Source organism: Nilaparvata lugens, chromosome 5, assembly GCF_014356525.2.
Source record: "Nilaparvata lugens isolate BPH chromosome 5, ASM1435652v1, whole genome shotgun sequence".
NCBI lineage: Eukaryota > Metazoa > Arthropoda > Insecta > Hemiptera > Delphacidae > Nilaparvata > Nilaparvata lugens.
Window position 1 is genome coordinate 24,346,688 of NC_052508.1, and position 23,692 is coordinate 24,370,379.

At 36.5% G+C, this 23,692-nt stretch overlaps 1 protein-coding gene across 1 annotated transcript in view; it reads right to left on the minus strand.

Moving 5' to 3' along the window:
• LOC111049744 overlaps window positions 1–23,692 on the minus strand; it is a 191,565-nt gene that overhangs the window by 12,529 nt on the left and 155,344 nt on the right. Inside the window, exon 5 of the mRNA XM_039429426.1 lies at window positions 18,903–19,038. Within this exon, the coding sequence (XP_039285360.1) occupies window positions 18,903–19,038 (136 nt within the window). The remainder of the gene's footprint in view (window positions 1–18,902; window positions 19,039–23,692) is intronic.

A 23,692-nucleotide genomic window follows, 5' to 3' on the forward strand; every position in this document is an offset into this window, starting at 1 on the left:
TAGACTATTCATTCAATTGTGTATAATCCACACACAATCTCACCCTTGCTTCATTTTTTCTGGGTACCACGACTATTGGTGCACACCACTCAGTTGAATCTGTTATAGGTTCAATCACACCTTCCTCACACCTTCTCTGTAACTATTCTTCCACTTTACTCAAGGGCAATGAAATTCGTCTGGGAGCTGTGACTGCATATGGTGTAGAATCCTTGACTAATTTCATTTAACTATTGACTATTCAAAGTGCTGCGGAAATCTTCTTAGTTTATCCAAAAAAAACGTATGCAAAGTTGTTAACATCATTTTGATCTATGAACTTAACACATGGCTGAAGTAATTTTAAGTTGAAAAGCCCTTCTACTTAGTATTCTTCTTCATATTCTAGTGGAATATGTTGGTCAGATAAAGCATACAAATCTTCTATTATTGACTTTCCTTTTATTTTTATACCCCTTCAATCTACAAAGCAGCTCTGTGAAGAAGGTACAAGATTTGACCTCTAGCCCTGAAGATTTGCATAGGAATGATCCAATGACAGATACCTCTGCTCCTGTATCCAGCTTGAAATTTACCTGATGTTTGCAAATTATAGCAGAGACAGTCCATGGGTCCTGGGATTGAAGTTGATCTATCGTCAGCTCTCCTAAGAAGGATTCTGCAGGTGTTTGGTTATCAGTCTCCACTTCCCTAACATTTGGTCTTAGTTTATGCTTACATACACGACCAAAATGATCAACTACATTGCATTTAAAACAACGACTCGCTGAGGCTGGACACTTTCCATTCTGATCATGTGAAAATCCACATTTGTAACATTTCGAATTCTTTGTACATATTTGTAAATCTAAGAGACTGTCTAGTTGGTTTGGCGTTCTGACTGTTTGCTACTACATTAACATCCTTCAAATCACGGTCCTGCACAACTGCATTCTGTTTCTTAGAAGACTTCTTTACGCAAAATGTTTCTTTGATTGTTTCTTGTGGGATTTAATCATGATTAAAATTTAACAGGCTTCTGTTCAACCGGGCCTGTGACTTTTTTGTATACGTTCAAGATTTTCGCCTTGAGGCAGCCCTCTTGATAGTCTGTCGCGATTGAAGCCCAAATTTGTTTATATTTCTATTCTGTATACAGCATGACCGGCTATCATGATCACTCCAACCACAATTATTCTCCCACAAAGGAATTTTTCTGCAAGTTGCTGCACACAGATAAACTGAAGAGAAAATAAAATGTTGAAAGAGAGAAATAGAGAGAGAGAGAGAGAGAGAGAGAGAGAGAGAGAGAGAGAGAGAGAGAGAGAGAGAGAGAGAGAGAGAGAGAGAGAGAGAGAGAGAGAGAGAGAATAAAACTGCAAATGATGAAGAAAGAGGGGGAAAAGAATTTTTCTGAATGGAGTCACTTGATGATAAGACGGTGGTGTGTGGTAAAGCGGAAGAGAAAGAGAGGGAAAGAGGGGTAATGTAGGTAGGTGGGATGGGATGAAAGAGTAGGAGGCATGAACCCGTGAGCTGGAACGGGTGAAATATAACTGGGTATAAGTTGGATTAAAGTGTTATGGGGATCTCAAACCCCCTTCTACCCCACCACCACCCCACGCCACTATCCCTACGGTCGAATGAGGCTCACTTTCCTAGGATTTATTTGCCCTGTCTTCCATGAAGTCCTCCTCCCCACTCCACTACGGCTACGACCATAGTCTCTCCTCTCTATTGCTGAATAACTCCAAAGGAATCTCTTTTTTGAAGGCAATCTCTTTTAATTTGTATGTATATATACACTCGGTCTCTCTCTGTCATCGGTATCCTTTCACTCACCTTTCGAAACAGTCAACGGCCGATCAAGTGAGGAAATTGAAATTTCAAGTCCTCATTGAAATCTTCGTGATTGATTGTTTTGCTAACGATCGTTCATTTCGAAATCGTTTTGCCAGTACAAACAGACAGTAATTAATTGTCTCAATGAAGCTGTCGTATTACTGACGAATCCTCTGACCTTTTTCTGTTTGTTTTAATTATTCGGTACACACAAGATTATAATGCTTTGGAAAATCAAATAATAATCGAGATAAATAAATACCTCAGTTAAAATTCAATCTATGCTTTCTATTCATTCAGGATTGGATGTATAAATTCACTATTTGATGCTTCCCAATATCAATAAGTCAATCAATCATTTCAAAAGATCAATCAACTAGTTCCAGTTAGAAGAGATCCGACCAAATCGACCATTGAAGAACTCGCATCAAAAAACGTCATAATTGAATTTCGTTCATCCATTGTTAATTCTAATTTTATTGAAACTCATCGACTCTATAATATATATTATAAAACTCTTTAAATATAAAATATGCATTTAATAGATATATCTAATCGAAGTATGTTTTTCGCGTCGTTATAAAAGTGAAGTCAACGGATTCATGATTACATCTAAGGCCAACGGATTAATATCAGCTGATATTAATGAAAATTTATTGAGGAATATTTCTATTTCATGATATTATATTATAAAGATAATGCTAGAGCACAACGTGATATATGGATATAAAATTACTTGATTGATGTTCTATCTTTTAGTTGTGAAAAACAAGATGAAGGTTTGAATAAATTTGATTAATATCACGAGTTAATATGAGTACGACGAGTAATTTGTTCATGATAAGTACTCTGCTCAAATAGGTCAATACTTTAATTGGATTAGGAAATGAGCAGATTGGACAGTGATTCGATGAGATTCATAATAGATTGGTATTGATGATATAATATAATAACCAAGTTTCCATGATCTCCTTGATATCTTTCTCATTCTGTTGATTTCTCTTGATACGCTCAATGAATATGCATGTATAATCATGTGCAACTAATGACCATGACTGTGGACAGTTGCATCTAAGTGTGATTTTTCATAACAAAAGAACCTTACTACTACAGTAACTGTACTTACTACTTATCCAATGAATATTTTATCGATTGAATATGAATGTGTCTGAAGAGTATAAAAGAGCTCCCTTAACCTATACTTACATTTTATACTTGGAATAGTAAATACAGTTTGACTTTTGAATGCAAAGCTAGCACAAGAAACCGAATTCTGACACTAGTTTCCATTTTCACCAGTTTCACTGGTGTTACTAAAACCAAAACTATATACAGTAATTCAATTGCAAAAATTGCTTTGTGAATGATCATTATTTGAATATTAAAATATAGGTAAGCTATGTTCTGAAGTATCCAATCAGCCTAAATATTGAGAAAGTTTACTAACTTTCAGTGAGAAAACTTACTTCAACTCTTGTTAAATGAAAAATGCTTCGGGAAACGGTTACTCTTCGACGTTTTCTTTGAGTAGATATTGAGGTAATGCTGCAAAGTAGAATTTTGAACAATAGTCGACGGCATCTTTGTAATAAACGGGGGGTAAGCGATAAAAAGAGAAAGGCCAAAACGAAACAAGCCAGGCGAAAGAGAAGAGAAAGGGAAAAGAAAGAGAAGTAAGCCTGCTCAATCCAGCCATCTCGCTTACATTTGCATAAACTGATAAGGCAACGAACGATAGATCAGGCCTCGCTACGCAGAAGGCATCCAAAGGGATAAGTCTTCTTGCCGCCTCACCAAAAAGGTCCAAGTCATACACTCCACAGCCTCACTCCAACTCAAACAGGCAAAGTCCTACTCCTCATCTCTCAATTCTCATCTTATAGCGATATATCGCTTTAGATATTAAAAATCTGAGTATCTGAGCATTATTATAAGCAATCTTCCCACATACATTCCTATAATGATCATTGATAACAACTATTTATATTTTTCCTAACCTCTTTGTTCGGTAATTGATAAACATGATAAAGACATAATTCAAAAAGCATTTGAAATATTGATAATGTATAACGAATATGAAATAATGAAGTGATACATAATACATCATAGAAAACATTCTCACTGAAACTCTTGTAAGCTGACGTGGAGTTCATATTAATCCATTCCATATATTTTGAAATTGATTTTAATATTGTTCCACCTGATAGTTCAAGCTACACTGGTTATTTCGCTGTCCTCTGGTTTGAGAATACTATGTTACAAATTTCTACGAATCCATAGGCCTTTTGCCTCTGTTTTTTTGGGTTGGACTGTATGATACGAATAAACACATTCATATATCCAATTCAGCACACCTGTATTTAGACCCAGGAAAACAAATAGGAAAAATCACTTACCCCAATCCAAACTATGACGTAATGATATACCGATTTGTTACAAACAGGGTTTCAGGTGGTGAATTGGAATAAGGAATATGAAGAAGACAGATGAATGAAAATAAATCGATATTATTTTGCAATGGTGTGTGATCCGCTCTTGTGGTCCTTAGTCCTCAAAAATTTGTACTGACTGGATATATATTTCACTCAAATTATTATTAAACGATTTAGGGCGTTGGCTTTCACTCTCAATATATTTTCACAAACACAAACACAAACACAAGCACAAGTTATGAATCAATTACACGAAACGAATATATCATATTTACAATAATAATGGGACGAATTGCTCACGATGACATATTCAAAAAATAACAAATTAAACAAATAGGAGTTGCTAATTATGGATCAACTATCCAAACGAAAAACAATGATCTTTCGACAATGAGATCTGTTTTGCAACTGAGCTCAGCTCCGGGCTGCACACGCCTAGAGCGGAGGGGATGGCTCAAGTCGTGGGAATGAAAACGATAACAGGACAAAATCTCTTCCTCAGCACTAAACAGCGGATAAAGGAAAACTAAAACTACTATACAAAGAAACTGGCTTGAACAACTATCATATTATCAAATAAAAATAATTGATCATACAATTTTTTCTGTATCACACTTGTTTTTTGAGCAAGTGATACAAGTAGAGGGCAGAATCGAATCTGGCTAAAAAGTAATGTGGAAAGCAATTCTTCGAATTGAGGGGTAAACCCATAACTTCAATTCCGACGTATGAAGTAGTAGACTGGTGAGAAATTCACGTGATTAAATCTGACTCTGTCAGTTGACGAGTATAGAGTTTATTCTTTAGTTTTAATTGCTTCCTAGCAATCATTCCTGAGAACTGAAAAGAGCTCGCTAATCAAAGTTTCAACAAAATAAAAAAGAGGAACCTAAAAATTTCAAGTCATAAAATTCCTCACGATTTTTTTATAAAACCAGTATTCCCTCTTAACGAATGACCAATTTAGAGATTAGAATCGACAAATCCTACACAATCTTAAATTAACATGATTGATAAACTTGATATGAACGGTGGCGATTGACCGTAAGTCGCGTGTGCAAACTTTGTGCGTTGAAGTTGTGAGAAAGTGAGGAAGGAGGGTGCGTGAGGGTATGGTGAGACGACGGCCCTTTGTCTCGCCACGCACACAACCTTATTGTTTTGGCGGGAGGGGGGGAGTGGAAGAGTCGTCCCCTGTCGGGTAATTAATGAAGGCGCACTCACAGATACAGCGGCGGAGACTTCACAGAGGTGAAGAGTGTCACACGCACTCGCATACTCGTGAGCACGCCAAACTGAGGCGTACGCCTCACAAACCACCCCCACCCCCGCACCCCTTCATCAACACCACCACAGCCACCACAAACAATAATATAATGCGTTCGCATTACCAACCGTGCATATTAAACTCCGCATTAACTCATACGGTAACCCGCAGTGTCACTGCTATATCCTTCATATTACTCTTCGCCGCCCTGCTTGACTACCTGTCTCGATTCTAAAGCGATACATTCCTTGCGAATACAAAATCGCTCCACCCCAGCAACAACTGACTCCCTAACAGAACTTCAATCACACTAGGAAATCAAGCTGCCACATGCATGAAATGGATTCTGATTAAACAAATAAGGCATTTAACAATTTGTCTCACCATTCACCGATCCTGCCATATCTTACAAGTGATTCTATATCAAGAAAATCAGAATTTTTCTCAAATGTAAAGGAAAATTTTATAAGTTATTGTGTAATCGGTAGCAGGGTGCAGCAAACTCTCTTCTACCATATGGGTTGTATTTATTTATTTTATTTATTATTTCATCCACTGACCACCTGTGAAAGGGGTATAAGGATTTGTCAATGTGTCATTAATCAACGGTAAAATGTTATCTATCCTCTCAAACTTCCATCTTGAGGTTTGTAAAAATCTTTATATTCCTCCACTGAGTAGGCACATATGGATAGCAGCTCTTTTTTCAATAAAATTCTGAAAACTTTACCTGACGTTTCTTTTATGTGAGATAGCAATAAGTTGTACATCCGGATATAATGAATATAATTATATCCGGATACAATTGTATATAATTGTATTTGAGGAATGGCAAACGGTTGCCAAGATTCTTATGAATATTGAGAATGTGATAAAGAAGTTTTTCAAAAACAAGATAATATGTTAATACTTTTCAGTGTAGAATTCTTGATATGGAGCTAGATATTCGATTGTGTTCAATTGAATGTGGTTTGCGCAAAACATAGAGATTTGTATTCCTGTTCATTCAGGTTTTCATTTGAAAATAATATTCAAACTAGGTCAAATATTACAAATTAATAAAAATTGATCTAGTTGATTTTTCCAGCACTAGGCATATAGAACATGAGCATTTACTGACCCAAATCTACAAAGTTAACGGTGCTGCTCACTGCAAGATGTCAACCTCGTTGTAATGCTCATTAATTGGAAATATATAGCTCATAAATATATGAACAAAAACGTTTGATTGTGATTCTCTCTACTCTATCATCTTCATTTCCCATGAATACTGAGAGATTAAGATGAAGGAAATTCTATGAATGATTTAATAATTATATATTGTAATGCGATAAAACATCGATATAACCAAACTTCGATCAACAAAGTAAACTCCCAAATTAAATAAAATTCAATCGGAAAGTACTTCTCACCATTAAAAAACAATCACGTTCACGCTGATTTATCATAAAAGGAGAAAGAATCTCGGAAACCACAAACCTTGTTTCCCACAATATTTTCTCGGTGAAGGGTGAGCAGTGCACAGAAGCGGGCGCGAATGTGTGCGTATGTGAGCACACGTGTCCCACTAGTGCAAGCTAATGCTGGAGAAAGTGGGCGAGTAATTGGCCCATTTATCGGTCCCAGAGTGAGAGGCTCTACTAACCTGTGAATCATCTTGTCATGGAAAGGGTTCCAAGAGAGGATAGAAGAGGTGGAGTAGGAAGAAGAAGAAGGTGGGGGGGATAGGATGTTTGGACATGGTGTTATGGAAGGAGGTGTAGGTAATGGGCTGGGAGGGGGGTGTACGATAGAGGCTACCATGGAACGGTGGTTGGCAATAAAATATCCACCTATGGCAAATAGCCGCTTCCACTCCCCCTGACCTTTCCCCCTGCCACTACCTGAGCATAGCGCTCTGTGATCAATAACTTGCTCGCAAATTTAAATTTATATTTTTATTTCCTCCCAGAGCACTTTCGCCCGGTGGGCCCTTTATGCGTTGGTTTCCGTTCACCCCGCGCCATCTCGCAAATTTACTATTTGCCTCTTCATAGGCCAGTGCCGTTCAATGTCATCTCTATAACGATACATTCACATTTTCGCGGAATCATCTCGCTGCAGAATCTGCGCTACAAAATCAGGGCCGAATTTCTTGGAAAGGAGAAGGAAATCTGTACAGAATAAACGGGACATGATACATCAATTTGTCCGAAATTTAATTTGTCAACAAAGATGGGTTATTCAAGTCACCTTTAGCATAATAATTGATCTCTCAATAATGATTTTCAGCAAATCCATCTCACGCACGTTAATTTAGTATTCATGTATTGCAGGAGAGTAGGAGAGTCAATACGGCATGTATTGATTATTAGTCCATATGTGTCTCATGAGTGGAGGAATATTTTTCAAACATAACAGAATTTCTGAAATTCTATTCAGTTGATACTCATGTTTGTCAGAGTCAACTCTCCAGTTTCATGAATATCTTTGTAGGTTAGATGTGAAAGACAGGTTTGTTCTTACCGCATCAATCCATATAAAATACATCTGTTATTTTGATATTGTTATAAAAATTTAGAGACTCGAGCTGTAGTGTATAGTGAATCACTGGATACTCATATTTTGCATTCTTTGATTTGATAATTCTCCAATTTTAGGTATGCTTTAGTTTTCCATATTTTAAAAAAATGGAGATAATACCATATAGTTTCATAAGTCCATAATTGGTAATCTATATATATAAAAGCGAAATGGCACTCACTCACTGACTGACTGACTCACTCACTCACTCACTCGCATAACTAAAAATCTACCGGACCAAAAACGTTCAAATTTGGTAGGTATGTTCAGTTGGCCCTTTAGAGGCGCACTAAGAAATCTTTTGGCAATGTTTTAATTCTAAGGGTTGTTTTTAAGGTTTAAAGTTCGTCTTTTAGCATGTATATTCTTCTTCTCCCAATCTCTTAATTATAATTGAAATTTCCATATCATATGTTACTATAGAACTATAATCTAGATAGAGTACCTCTTCGAAACAGTTGTTAACTGGCAACTAAATTAATAATTTTGTCAGGTTGGCATTAAGTTGAGTTGACTTTGTTAGGTTGGCACCAAGTTGAAGATTTAAATGCATTTATCGCGGAAAAATTGATTGGGCACTGCTACTCTAATCCTGGGAATATTATATTTCTAGCCGTCAGGCTCGCTTCGCTCGCCATATCCGTTTAGCCAGACGTTTAGTCTGGACCCCCGACTGGATTGTCCTAACATATGATAAAAATGCTCAAATGAAAAATGCAGGCGAGCGAAGCGAGCCTAACGGCTAGTAATAATATATTTCTTATTGGGAATAAAAAAAACAGATTTCTCTGATCACCCGCAAATAAAGTTTTTTGGGATGCGTGTTAGAATTCAATCGAATATTGGCAAAACTAATGACATTCAGTGTATCCTCAATGATGGATAGATTTTGATGCGTTCTCCATCAATTTGAATGTTAATATTCCCCTATAGGGAGGTCCGTTCTGCTGTAGTGCAAATTTTCTTCGCATTTGAAAAACACAATTTACATTGGCTCAGAAATGATAAATCAATAATGCTTTGTGCAGCTTTGGGATGCACAAAATCAGGCCAATTGTATCATACTAGTCGATTTCAAATTATGTACAAATTGAGAACATATTATTATTATTGTTTGTATCTATGATTTAATTGATGTCAATCAATGTACACTGTGATTATCTGAATGGATTATCCTATAATCACCTTTGAATAAAGTTATTCCATTCTATTCTCTTCCACACTCAGAAAACTGGGTGTAGATTCTTTCGCAATGTCTATTTCGGGTGCATTTTTCAATGTGGCCTCATAATAAGTAAGTTACAAATTAAACTCATTCAAAATACCATAGTGATAGGCCTCTATACTGAGGATTGTCAGTGGTTTCACTCTTTGAAAGACAAGATCTATTTGATATTCCCCTATAGAGAGCTCCATTTTGCTGTAGTGAAAATTTTCTTTGCATTTTGAAAAACAAAATTTACATTGGCTCAGAAATTATGAATCAACAATGCTTTGTGCAGCGACATAAAACATATTCGGGAGTGGTTTGACTCAGTATCGCGCTGATAAGCTATCGATTAGATATGTTAAGAATCATGTACCTGCTACTCCCGTTGTAAGGGTGACCGTTCGAGCAAACTCCTCTGAATAAGATTCATGAGTTGTAAAATTGCAGTCGGTGGATCGGAGCCCACCTAAAATTGTAGGTCCATTCGTCTGTCATTATCATCCATCTCATTAACCACGCACAAGCCTAGAGCTCATGTGGGCATCACCCTCATCAAAAAAGTTGAGCATGAAATTAATGATCTAGAAAACAGGAAAAATGATCAGAAACGGGAGAATTTGTGAGAAAGACACAACAAGCTAGTTATTCAACTTCTTCTGTAGTTTAAAACAACAGGCAAGCTCACGAAGCATATCGTTGTATAACAATATTCCAATACTGCAAAATAAGAACGTGCAGGGGAAGCAAGAGAGAGAAAGAGAATTCAGCTAATTTCAACGATAAGAAAAGTGACAAGACACAGCTCAGACGACCGGGATTGATTAGAGTCAAGAAGTGAGGAATAAGAAAGAACGCCTGACAAAATTAGATGTCATCAGCTCTGAATTCTCCAAAGCTTTTTATCTCTTAAGACAACTTTATCAGTCTGTTTACACTCATCCTGCCCAAAACATTCATTATCACTTTAACCTTCCCTCACTTCATAATCTCCTTGACATTTAGTACGAGTAGCTGTAATCTCACTTCACGGAGATTCAGATTCCACTCAACTATGGAATCTTTGAAAGACTTAGTTATTAAGTGAAAAAATATCAATAGCCAGGATGGGAGATACGCTTTTTATTCTTTGAAGTGAGTGATAATTTCTGATGGTTAAACTTCCATGACATATTTCAAGATTCAAGATTCTTTATTGCCAGAACAACTTTACATTGTATGAGCACGTCAAAAAATAATAACATTAATATAACACTTGTGAAATAAAAGAGAAATTATGATATAAAATTGAGCATTAAGATAATAGAAATCGTATAATATATGAAAATATGACAATAACAATTTGTCTTAGTTAGAAACAAACTATGTAACCGGTGGAGGTATTTTTAACCCTACACCACACCTGACATAATTTCTGCAACCGGTGACATATTTGTCTCTATTGAGTTAATCTTCCAAAATATGAAATATATACATGTGGTTCGATAGTCATTCTTGCAGACTATACCACCGCTGGCCACCAATGTAAAACGGTGGGGGGGGGGGTTGTTTCTTCTCTTCTATAATATTTACCAAAATTATGCTATCAAATCTCTAGTTGAATCCTTGATTGGTTGGGAGCTTTTAGTGGATTCGTTCATACAAATGCACAGATTATCATCATTATCATACATTGTCACCTATTATAGCAAATAGTAACTACGAGCCAGGAACTTCATTGAAAATACTTTTAAAATTTAACCTCAGGTTTATTGAATCTTAATAAATAAAACGAATCAATAAAAGTCAGGTAACATGTCAAATTTTCAAACAGAACAAAGTTATTCAGCAATCGATTCAGGTCAAGAAGACATACTAAATTTTTAATCTATACATTTTGGGAACCTGCTAACTTGCTGCAACTAAATTCGGGCCTCGGTCATTCTATGTACTAAATTTTGAGCTTAATAAGAAAAACAACAAAAGTTCGGCACTCACCATTTTAACAATATTCAAACTTTGACTCTTCAGAAACACTCACATACGCTTTAATAAAACTCACTATACTTGAACTCACACGCACAAATAATTTTCTGATTCTACTCCTACTAACTATATAAAATTTGGTTTCCTATTCATCTAGATAAAAATTACTGATAGCTGGAAACTTAACAATTTGTCCCTCTGAATGGGAAATTGGCCCAATCAGAGGACCGAGGCTCGCACACCGTTACATGTTTTCCCAGTTACGTCTCAATTCGAACTGTGGCCCTTTCACTGAAAATTATTCCCCCTCCACGAGCGTTGAGCATAACTTCCAGTGGAAAAGCCAAAGCTGCAAAAATGTCAATGCTCGTACAATTCCCAAATACAGTAGCTTTTTCGACAAGAAATTGAAACTGCATTTGAAAAATGCACGAAAATTGCTTTAATTTTGACAACTGAGCAACAAGTTAGCAAATTCAAACAAGACAGAGTCGATTCTCACACTAAAAACGCAGGGTTCAACAAACAGTAAAATCAAAGTTCATTTCAGTTCAAAAACCTGAAAAATAATATAAGATAAACACAAACAACTACAATAATACCCACTCAATATTCATACTATTACACTACAATTCATATAAATAATAATTAATAAGTTATTTGAAGGCTGTCGTGAGGAAATAGTTATTATACAACACAATATATTCGGCTAAGTGAACTGAGTTATTAAATCTTTTATTGTATTAAACCGATGATAATTGACTAAGGGATTGATTGTTATGAGAAAAATTTGAAATATAGGCAATCAATAAATACGTGCCTATTCTAATTCATATTGCTAGAGTCAGTGGATTGTAGTCTGAATAAAAGTTCAAACACTCATAAAAAAACTATCAAGTACCTTTAATTCATTACAAAACTACTAGTTTCAACTCTTCAAGAGCCATTTTTGAGTTTTTGAAATGACGGGTTGAAGGCTGTTGAAGAGTTGAAACTAGTTGTGTTGCAATGAAATGAAGGGCACTTGATTCGTTTTCATTGTATGTTTCAATAATCGGTAGCCCTAGAAGAAGGTAGTAAAAAATCGAAGACTGACAGATTAAAGTTATTTGATTACGTCCATGAATAAATGTTAAATGACAAATTCTCTCATGATCAAGTAGACATACTCTGTCTTTAACGTCTTCTTGCTATGAATTGAATTGGGATTGCAGAATAGATTGGGAAGAAACCTTTCGGTTGATTAGGCTATATGAAGAGCTAACATCTAGTCCGGCTGGTAGTACAGAAGTAGCCTACTCCATTGTATCAGCAGCCCGCCTATAAGATTGCAAGCCGCAAAACTTTAAACTAAGTTCTTGTTTGGATGTTGTTTCAAGTTAAGTTACAAGTTTGACCGTTAGCAGGGTGAGTGGGTGGGATGATGTCGGATGGTTGGTCAGACTAGTTGACTCTGGAGCGTTCAAAGTTCAAATCCCAGTAGTCGCGAAGAATTGCACAACACTTCGCGCATCTTCTACTTCTTCTCTCCCACTTTCCCTCATTCGTCTCGTTCATCTACTCCTCTTTACCCGTCGACCTTTTTAGGACCTGTTATTGGTTTCTCATCATTCTTCTATCACTCTCTCTATCCGCTTCTTATACTCTTCTAGCTAGAATTACAGTTTTTCTTTTTAGTCTACTTTTAACCTTTCATACATTATGAATTCTTCAAGCAAGAATTATTTTTTATGCACTTTCAGTAGCCATCTATCAGCCTCTCATACTTTATGAATTCTGAAATCATTTTATATCAATTATTAATTATAAATTGACTCAAGCTTATTTTAATCCGTGGTTTGAAGATGATGGAAACAACACAACGAGTTTTATGTACCTATGCGTTTGATATTGGTTCTACATAAGCTCCAATCTTCTCCACATCAAAATGTATGATATAAAAACTGAAAACAATAAAATAATAATGGAAGTACTATCGAAAATATTTCATTCAATCTAGATATTACCACTATTGATTTGATGTAAAAACCGAGAGGCAGCTGAAATAATTGTACTAACTCATTGTTTCAATAGCAAGCTGAGTAGTTTAGTGCTTGATAATTCTGCTAGAGATGTTATTTTCAACAATAATAATTCATAGCTAGATTTCTCGTGGGAGTGGATACTTGAGGTCTAGGACTTCTAGTGAGATAGTTGTAAATAGAATGCCGGACAATGATGAGTGGAATGGCTATTGTTGAAGGCAGAGCATGAGGCTCGAGTGCCTTTTTCGAGGGAAGCAGAACAGAAATTCAGCCTGCTTGCCCTCCAACAACTCCTTACAGCATTCCACATCTGGCGTCGAGTATAACCGTCTCACTTTTTAATTAACAATCGTCGGCGGAAGCGATCGGAAAGTGAAGAACGTGAACAACGTTGTGGTCGACCGAATATGAGCATTGAGAAACATTCGAGAGGCAGCTCAGTCCTTCAGCCGCAGTCAAAAGCATCTATGAGGCTCATAAACTTGGAGAGGCGAAGAGGCTACTTGCTTTCAAAGTCGATGGATGAAACTACTCGTATGGAGAAGTTGGACTCCAAATATGTGCCGTTCCGACTGCTGATTAATCTGGCGCACAATTCGTCTGTGCGCGGCACGATGAATGTGTTCCATCACGCACTCCAATAACATAAATTCTCATAGATTGAATGGAAGGGTGCGCAAGCGATGTTTCGAATTCCTTCTTCAACCACCATCTCTGTGGAGGATAGTCTTATCAACTGCAGTTTTCTTCAATCAATACCCCTTAGATGGATGATGCATTCGCATGATCATATTCATCACTAATGATCATGAGAAAAAATATTCATATTGATTGAAGGAGAAAGTTCTCAACTACAATTCTACCTCTAAATCAAGGAATGCAATGTGATATTATCTCATTCATTCTATGATGAACTTTATTTTTTGAGTGATACTAGATGAATTACTAAAATTGAGGTGTATCTGCAGTAATCATAATCAGTCACTGTTATTATCCATAATAATTATTATCGATATTCTATATCAGTGTTATCACTTTCATAATTGAGAAAAACAATTCAATACAGTATCATCAATCAGAGGGTACTGATTCCTTCATCAATAAAACGCAAAGTATTTTATATATAAACAGATAGAATTTTATATTATTGATTGCCCATGAGGTCTTAATTGAAAAAAATAATAATACTGGATTAAGAATGGAGATCTTAGCTTGAATGGCATTGAAAATTGGAGTAGTTCTAGAGATTTATCAAGAATATTCGATTGAGATATTTAAATGTATTCCAATGAATTCATCTATCAAACTCTTCAAGCTAGTTAATTATTGATGGAACAATACGAGTTGAATATTGAATTGAAGGTGGAAGGAATCTTACTGATAAGAATATAGACCTATAACTTTACATTCTCATTGTACCACCACCACATAATTTAACAACTCAACTCAAAATTTCCACTGTATTAAGATCAAGCAAGGATGAATTCTCTTTTAAATGCCCTTTATTGATGTTGAGAAATAATTTGAAGAAGCCCTCCCACAGAGCGAAATTGCAGTGAATGTTCCGAACAAGCTCAATGATTGAAGAACTAAACTAATTCAATTTGAAAGCTGACAGCGTACGTACTCCTTTCAATAGTACGATAATACGATAATTAGTTATTCGTCTGGCCTCTATTAGAATGTCTGGCCGATTGATTCGTTTTGATCGTGAAGATGTGATAAGAGAACGCTGAAAAGAAAGGAAGGGAGGGGGCCTTTCTTGAACAGAGTGAACTGTATATTAATTGGCCTATTTATTAGGAAAGGGCACAGCGGGGGATGAGAGTTGCCACAGCACCTCTCTTCATGTTCCGGAATAGGACTTCATTTCTCGAGGTTCAAAGAACAGACAGGGAGTTCTTGACTACTCACAACTGGAAGAAAAGAGGAAAGTATTGAGGAGAAGTGGAAGTAAAGATAGAGGAGAAGAGATGATAGAAGAAGGTTAGATATATAAAAGCAGAGACGCAAAAACATATGAAGAGAATAGAGAGAAAAGACGGAATGAAGACTCATATATAGGAAGCAAGAGGAGAAGAAAAGAAAAGAAGAGGGGAGGAGATTATTGGTTTGCTTCTTCTCAGTGCTTGCACATTCTTCTTTTTTCTAAAGGGTAACGAAGGGAGAGGCAAATTAAGATACGTAGTTGAAAATCATTTCACTGGTCTACTCAGGTAGGCCTATAGATAGAATATGAGTTCAGGTGAATTTGAGGTAGTGGATGAACAAGAATGGAAAATGGTATGTATTCAGAGAGTGTAAAGAGTAGCAGCGAAAAAAGGGAATGAAGGGAGAAATACACTCGTTCGTCGGTCATTTATTAAAATGGGGGGAAATATCTGGAAAAATCACAGAAGAGATAAATTATTCGCAGAATTACAATGGGTTCAGGGAAAGGAATGAAAAGAAGTATTCAGTTGGAGGAGAGTGAGGAGGAAGAATCGAAAAGTGTGTAGTGGTATGGTTTAGGGTGAAATATTCCTCAAGAAAAATACGTAATATAAAGGGGGACGATTTTAGAGCTGGCCAGAAATGAATGAAAGAAAGAATAGAACAGCGGTGAGGTTAGATTCTCATAAATTACAATAAAAAGGACTCGGCTCCCCCACTAGAGCAGGGCGGTCGTGCTTCCGATTGTCTCAGTTGGGCAAAGAATGACTGAGGGGTGAGAGGAGTAGTGGGGTGGGGAGTCTTTCCCCGCGAGACACAATTCTTGCACGTCGCCCCGGTGAAATTGAATAGCAGTTGAAACGTAACGGTGGCCAGCTGTGCTTGTGGCGAGCTGCCCCTTTCCCTCCCCCACTCGGGCACCCAACCCCCTCTCAAGAAAGAGTTACAACCTGCAGTGCGTGTGACGTCACAGCGACATCATTTTCCCCTGTCGAAGTGGCACCAAAGTCGGTCGCAAAGAACAAACGATGGACTCCCAACTTTCTTTCTCTCCATCGCACTCCACACTTAAATACGCTTTATTCTCCCCCATTCTTCACCTTTGAACACAGTAAATCGTTTTCCCACGAACAATTGCTTTCATACTCTCCTATAATTATATTCTAACAGATCGATCGAGGCTGTGATGAATGAGTCATGGTGGAGGTGATTATATGTTTAAAATAAATAAATATGGTGAACGAATAATCAACATACGAATGAATGAATATAAATGAGGTTATCCTCAAACCTGGGGTTATCCATTGGCCTTCAAACCAGTGATTCAAGTCATCCCGGTATGATGCAATATGCATTCTTGATTCTTGCTTATAATAATGAGAAAATATACAGACTAAGCATAAATTATTGAACACATTTCATAGGTGGATAAAGAATATAATAAAATTATAATACGATTATAAAGAATATAATAATTGAACTGACATGAATATTGATTTATTGAAAAGCCAATTCCATATAGCTTAATCTATACCACATGACAAGTTCGACAAATTGCTACGTGAGCACTTCTTGTTGAACATTGAATATCTAGACATCTAGACGATATTCAATTCGACGCCTTACATTGTCGATCTGGAGTGATGTCTTGAATGATTCAGGAAATCAAAACACTTTTTGCAGCTTCAATTCTTCGTTTTAGTTTATTAATATAACATAAATTCCTTGCATACAACTTATTTTTCACGGCCATATTCTAAACGAAACCGTCTTTGACGGTTATAACCGATTATTTGCTTTTGTCAAAGCACAGAACGCACATAGCTTTCTACTGACGCTCTGTCCCCCCACACCGTTGAATCGACTGTGTCACCTTCACCAGTCGACTGTGTTTCTATTAAATTCATCACAAATAGGAGCTATACCAATGTTTGCCACAAAAATAGGCGTGCTTCTACTATTGGTTGTGTTTCTTTTCACCTATGAAATGTGTTCAATAATTTATGCTCGCCCTGTATATCTTCTTATCATCAAATGATAAAATTTCATGAATGAGATTGAATTTCCATTTCATAAATGATATTCTGGTAGTTCGTTATTTTTCTACATAGCCTAAAAACTATTTAGCAACGGTGCGGGATTGTAAAAGGAAGGAGCTATCGGCTTTCTCTAATGTCAGAAGATAGCAAACTAATGTTAATCAGGCATCGACTTCAAAACGTGAATCTCTAGTTATTTGATAAAGTTTGAAGGTCTGCATCGAAGCTGGATCGTATCATCCTAACGTCACCTAACGTCATCTTGGACACCGATACCAGCATTAGAGAAAACCACCTCTTTAGCTATGAATCAGATCAAGTAGATTTTTGAGGCTTTTTGATTAACACTGTATCTGGAATCCTTTAGTAAAACATTTGTTTGAATGATATTGGTTTCCTATTTCTAGAACTCAGTTACTAACTATAGTCCTAGGATAAATAACTAGGTGCGTTTTGATAGGCTGGTTGCCTAACTTACTCCGTTGTTGGTATGTTTTGATAGGCTGGTTGGTGGTTGCCTAACTTACTCCGTTGTTGGTATGTTTTGATAGGCTGGTTGCCTAACTTACTCCGTTGTTGGTATGTTTTGATAGGCTGGTTGCCTTACTCCGTTGTGAAATTCCCAACGAGTGAGAATAATCGATAGATTCATTTCATCGTCACACCACGATGATTTCCAAATGAGGACTCGAATGTTTCATAGAATGAGTTCAGTCAGTAATTCAATACACAATAGTAAATTCGTATTTATAATATATTATAGTGCAGCAAACATTTGAATCTTAGTGACCCTTCTCTATTGTAACAGGACGAGTCTCAATTCATTCCAGAATCAGTACCTATGACAATCATAAAATAATGTTTTTTCAATGAAGATAGACAAAGGAAATGCAAATTCAGTGATTGTTTCCAGAAAAATTCATCATAAACCATGAAAGAAGTGAATATGAAAAAAAGAGAAACGGAAGTGAACTAATCATAAACCTTATAAGAAAGTACTGTTCAAAATTATTATTTCAATTTTTTCAAAAATTAATCATACAAGATTCAAGATAGATACAGTCGAACTTATTCCAAGCCTATTTCATGAGCCTCATGATCATGCATCTGTGAACCAGGTCAAATTGTGTAGAATTCTTTACGATTTGGAAGGAGTATCAAACATGAATGATACTATTCTATCGTATTGTCTTTTTTCTTTGGGGCTACTCTTAAATATAAATGAAAATTATAAATACAAGTATCCTTTTAATATTGTTCAAGTCACGACTTAATGGCATTATAAAGCATTATAAAGCCGAAATATGTCGTGATTGAACAATTTTAAAAGGGTACTTGGATTTCTAACGTATATTTATCATACTATAGAGAAAGAAAACCTCATGACCAGCATGTGAGCGGACGTTTCTCATACAGTATTACAAATTTCTATAAAATCTGAGCTTCTCAATTTTTTACTGTGTCATCTTACTGAGATTCCATATTATTTGAGAATTCACATTAAAAAATGATGATTTTGTACATTGTGAACGTTTTATTGTATTGCATAAGGTATATATTGACTAACTCAATATAGGAGCCGGTTGGTCCTTTTCTGATCATGTATATTATTTGTGTATTATGGAATGTGAAATGAATAAATAAATAACTGACCGACAGTAACCATGTCGCCGTGATCGGAAACAGTCTGGAAGGAGGGAGCCTCAGCCGACACTTCGCATCTGTAGCGGCCAGTACTGGCCAGTGATAGCTTCCGCAGAGTCACTCGACTCTCGTTCGATTTGTCAACCTGTTACATTACAACATACATTATTAGTTCAAAACATTCCAATATACTAAAGTTTATTTATTGAAACATTAAAATTTACTGAAGTCCATTAATTTATTAACAGAGTCACAAATCATAACATACAAAATTATCAGGAGAGAACAACAGACAGAGGATGGAGAAAGGAGAAATTACTACATAGGAGACTATTCTTTCATAATGATTACGGATAAATATCCGTCCTTATGAAAACTACCAGATTCAACGGAACTTGGCAAACACATGAACTGATTGCCAAGTTATGTTTGATCTAATAAAATTTATTCTATTAGAATAAATAAAGGACGGATAAGTATCGATGTGTGTTTAACAAGACTTATTCGACTCTGCTAGATCATCAGTGATATCATCAGATTGATGAACAAATAAGTAGTATCTACGGTAGACTAGAAATTACGACCCATGCTTGTAAAGTAACTCACAAAGGTAATTGGGGGTGAAACGTTCAAATAATTTGTTTTGATGAAGTCATCCGCAGAGCAGGGCAAAGTGAATTGTGCCAGCCAAGACAAGACTGGGAGCAGTGTCATATGTGAGGGCATTAGGTATGCAGGGCATAGCTTCGGGCATAAACAGTTACCGCGGTCCGAAGCTGTATGCACTGATCTAGAGTGGGTTTGATGGTGGGGCGAGTGGAGGGGGAAGGTGCTTGCCTACAATCTGGGTGGAGGTGACTGTTGGTCACAGCCGGTGCCCCGTTTTATGATGTTCCTCCTCCAAAATACCTCGCTTTCTCCTTGCATGACTGAGATGGCAACCACGCCACTGCTCAAGGACTCAGTCGTCCTGTCCAGCGAGCATCATTGCTGAACATGCACTCATCGGTACCGGTACCATTATGGCCGTTCTTCTTTTGCAGTATATTTTTACATTTCATATAAAACTTTGACATTCATTTAATACTTTACAGTAACTCAGAGATTCCGTGATCACCCGTTCTGCTGCTACCTGGTTCCTAAATTATATCTTATTTGTCCCACGTCTCTTCACATATTATAAATTCAACCGATAGAGGACATTTCCAACTCCAGACTTACATGAATTAGCAGAACCCCACGATTACTTCGCATTGAACTAGTGTCATAAAATAGCTTCAAACAAATTTAAGCATGAGCGCTATTTGTATTTGCAACAATAGGACTGTTATTCATGAATTATTTATATGAAATTTAACTGAGGAAGGATACATTTTCAAATTTTTTGGTTCTTATTGTTCGAGTTGGGGAAATTCATAGTGTGTCAAATGGTTGCTCCGATCAAACAAACAAGAGCCATCATTTGCAAGTAATTGTGCATGAGCTTTCACAGCAAGTTTGATCATGACCAAGGTCAGTCAGAGGAGGGTGGAAAGCTGGCTGTTGATTTATTATCTCAGACTGGCCTTTTTTGGTTGTTGAGAGTGATGGTGAGGGGTGTGGGGATGGAGAAGAAGAGCCTTTTTCTGGGCCAGTACGGCTCATATTGTGGGGAGTGGGGGGCCAGTACGGCTCATATTGTGGGGAGTGGGTAGATCAGAGCAGTTCTTGCATTATTCCGCAGATTCACGGTGCTGAAAAATGTAACTATGCCTTCCGTTAGCCCGCCAACGAGAAGGACTGCAAGAATAGACATGTTATTTTATGATGCACCCCCAAAAATCCTGCCTGCTTGCTCCTCATCCTCCAAGACAGCGGCACACAGATATGTGATGCTTCGGAAGCAGCCCTTTCCCTCCCATTCAGCATTCTAACCACTTGGATTATTTATCACCGGCCAGTTTCGGCCCTTTTCTTGTCGTTCCATATCAGTCCGAGCCCTTCGCCATCATCAGTACACCACGCCTAAACGCCCTTCCCCCCTTCTCCCCACAATCACGTGCTCGGAGCACATCCATATGAAAATTACGGTCGTCTGTATGCGAGGTGTGACCGGCCACTGCCTCCTCGATTACCGGCGCCCCGATATCACGTGTCTCATTTGTAATACGTTAATAGTGGTTTAGTGGCCACATTGGTCTTGCCGTGTCGGTCTACATTTCGAATGATCGACTCAATTTGTGGCCAGCAATGATGGCTTCATTTCACAGATGATCATTTTCAAACCAGTATTAGCCGATATAACGATAATAAATTCACAGAATATGTTGACAATGATTCCCGATACTGCCTCTTCAATCAATATATTTGTCATTTTTCTCATAATGTTTAGTCGTATACTTCTAATTATTCTTCTTTTTGTTTGTATTGAATGGTCGATAATTGAACTTCAATTTAGATTGTACGTATGTGATGTTTCCATCAGCAAAGTTAGGACTTATTGATATGCTGCACCATATAAATATTTTGAAGAGAGTTTCGATGTCATTATTGGAGAGATACTCCGTACGTGATACGGAAAATTTACAGTAATCAACAAACGATGGAATAATACTCTTTGGCTCAGCTGATCACTGGAGCTGAAGCCCAAATAGTCTTGAACTTTTTTTTTCAAAAGTACGTTTAAGGCTATTCAAAGATTAATTGAAAGTTAATTCAAATTTATTTAAAGGCTGATTGAAGATAAATAAGTTAAAACAAAATTTCATTTTATCGTGGATTCCACTGCACTTTTCCGTGACTTTGATTCAATATTTTTAGGTACCGATTTTTAAATTTAGTTGTATTGTATAGTTTATTTGGCTTATAAAGATCTTGCTTTATTGTTTTTCAAATAATTGAAATATATACTATAGCTATGTGTTATAAATATAGACTACTTGGATATAATTTATAATATTGCAATAGATATTACTGTATCGAAGTTATATAAGTTATTTTGTAGTTTTAGAGTGGAATTTTCTGATTTTGATGATGGACAAAACCCTACTTTCGACAGTTTATTAAACTAAATTTAGGAACAGAAGAAGTTTTGGGCTAGCGACTCTTTTTCCATCCCATAAATATGAATATAATATAGATGGTTATACCAGATATTCTATCAATCCTTTACAACTTGAGCATCCGTCTCCAACACCATACTTCAAATGCATTTTAGTGCTCTTTTTCTGCTTTACCAATATTCCAAGTTGAAATTGATTGATATAATTACTAATGAGGAGGTATTTCAAAGGGTTGAGGGGGAGCAAGCATAGACCGATTGCATTGCTCTCCATTTTCTTTAAGATTTATGAGAAAATTGTCAAAACTCGATTAGTTAATTTCATTCCAAGGTGAATTGTCAGCATTTGCTGACGATACAGTCCTATTTTATAAAAGTAATTGAGGTAATTGAGGAAAAAGATGCAGTCCGATATCAAACCGTTGAGGAGTTGTTTCACCCTAAACTGGATGGTCATGAGCCCGAAATCAAAATACATTACCCTTAATGCTCGAAAAAATTAATCATTCGGTGCACCTTTAAAATATCATGCAAATAACAAGTAATGCAGAAATCTGTGGTTGTCCTGTAATAGAGCAGGTTGAGAAAATAAAATACCTAGGGCTGATATTAGATTGTAACTTAAATTGGAAAGCACAATCATGTTGAATATGTTAAAGGGGAATTAATAAAATACATTCGAATTTTTCACATGCTAAAATCTGTATATCCTTCTGATGTTATTCGAATGTTGTATTTTGCATTTATCGACTCGAAACTACAATATGGTATGTCTGTTTAGGGTAGTGCATATTTTACTATTATAAAATCTGTAATTTTTTGCAAAAGGCTTTTATTCGTATTTGTAATAATGCCGGCTACTTAGATCATTCCTCTTTGTATGGCGTCTGGAGTGCTCCCCTTCCAGAACCTATATATCTACAAGGTTATAAAAATATTCTTCAATAGGGCGAGTACCGAAAGAAGATGTGAAAGGTTTGGAGCATCTTATAACCTTAGGAACAGACTTGATGTAACGGGACTTAGACCGAATCTCACAATGTTTGATAAATTCCATGGTTTTTTGGAGCCAATATTTTATAATCTATTGCCGGAAACCATACATACATTTAGCAAAAATTCATCTAATTTCAATTAATTTTCAATTGATTTTTTTTTCATCTTAGCAACATGTTAGCTAAATATAATAATTATTGAGTGCTGTATTAATTAAAGCGAGCTAGCAGGTCTTGTCCTGAATACTGTTATATTCAATTAGTAACCAAATGAATTAATAGAAAAGAAAAACTAAACTGATATCCATCCCCCACAGGCTAAGTCTCTGGATGTTTTTCTTTTGTTTCCACTACTTTGTAATATTATTGATCATTATGTCAGCGGCTATCGATTGTTGTCACACATATCTATGTAAGTATTTTTCTGTGAGTATTGGAAATAATGTTATTTGATAAATTAGATTTGATTTGAAAGCGATCTCTCTTGCGTATTCTAAAGGACAGAAGGTATTCTTTGCTTGGCCATGTAATTAGACACAACGAATTCACGTTGAAAATACTGGAAGGTATAAAAATTGGACATAGGGCTCGTGGAAGACCCTGGCTACACTATCTTAAGCAATTCACCAAATATATAGGGATCCAGAGCTACATCCAGCTGAAAAGGATAGTTCTGGACAAAAAATGACGGAAAGCTGCCTTCCAATCGAATGATTGAAACTAAAGACACCATATTATCATTTCACATATCATTTATAGTGGGG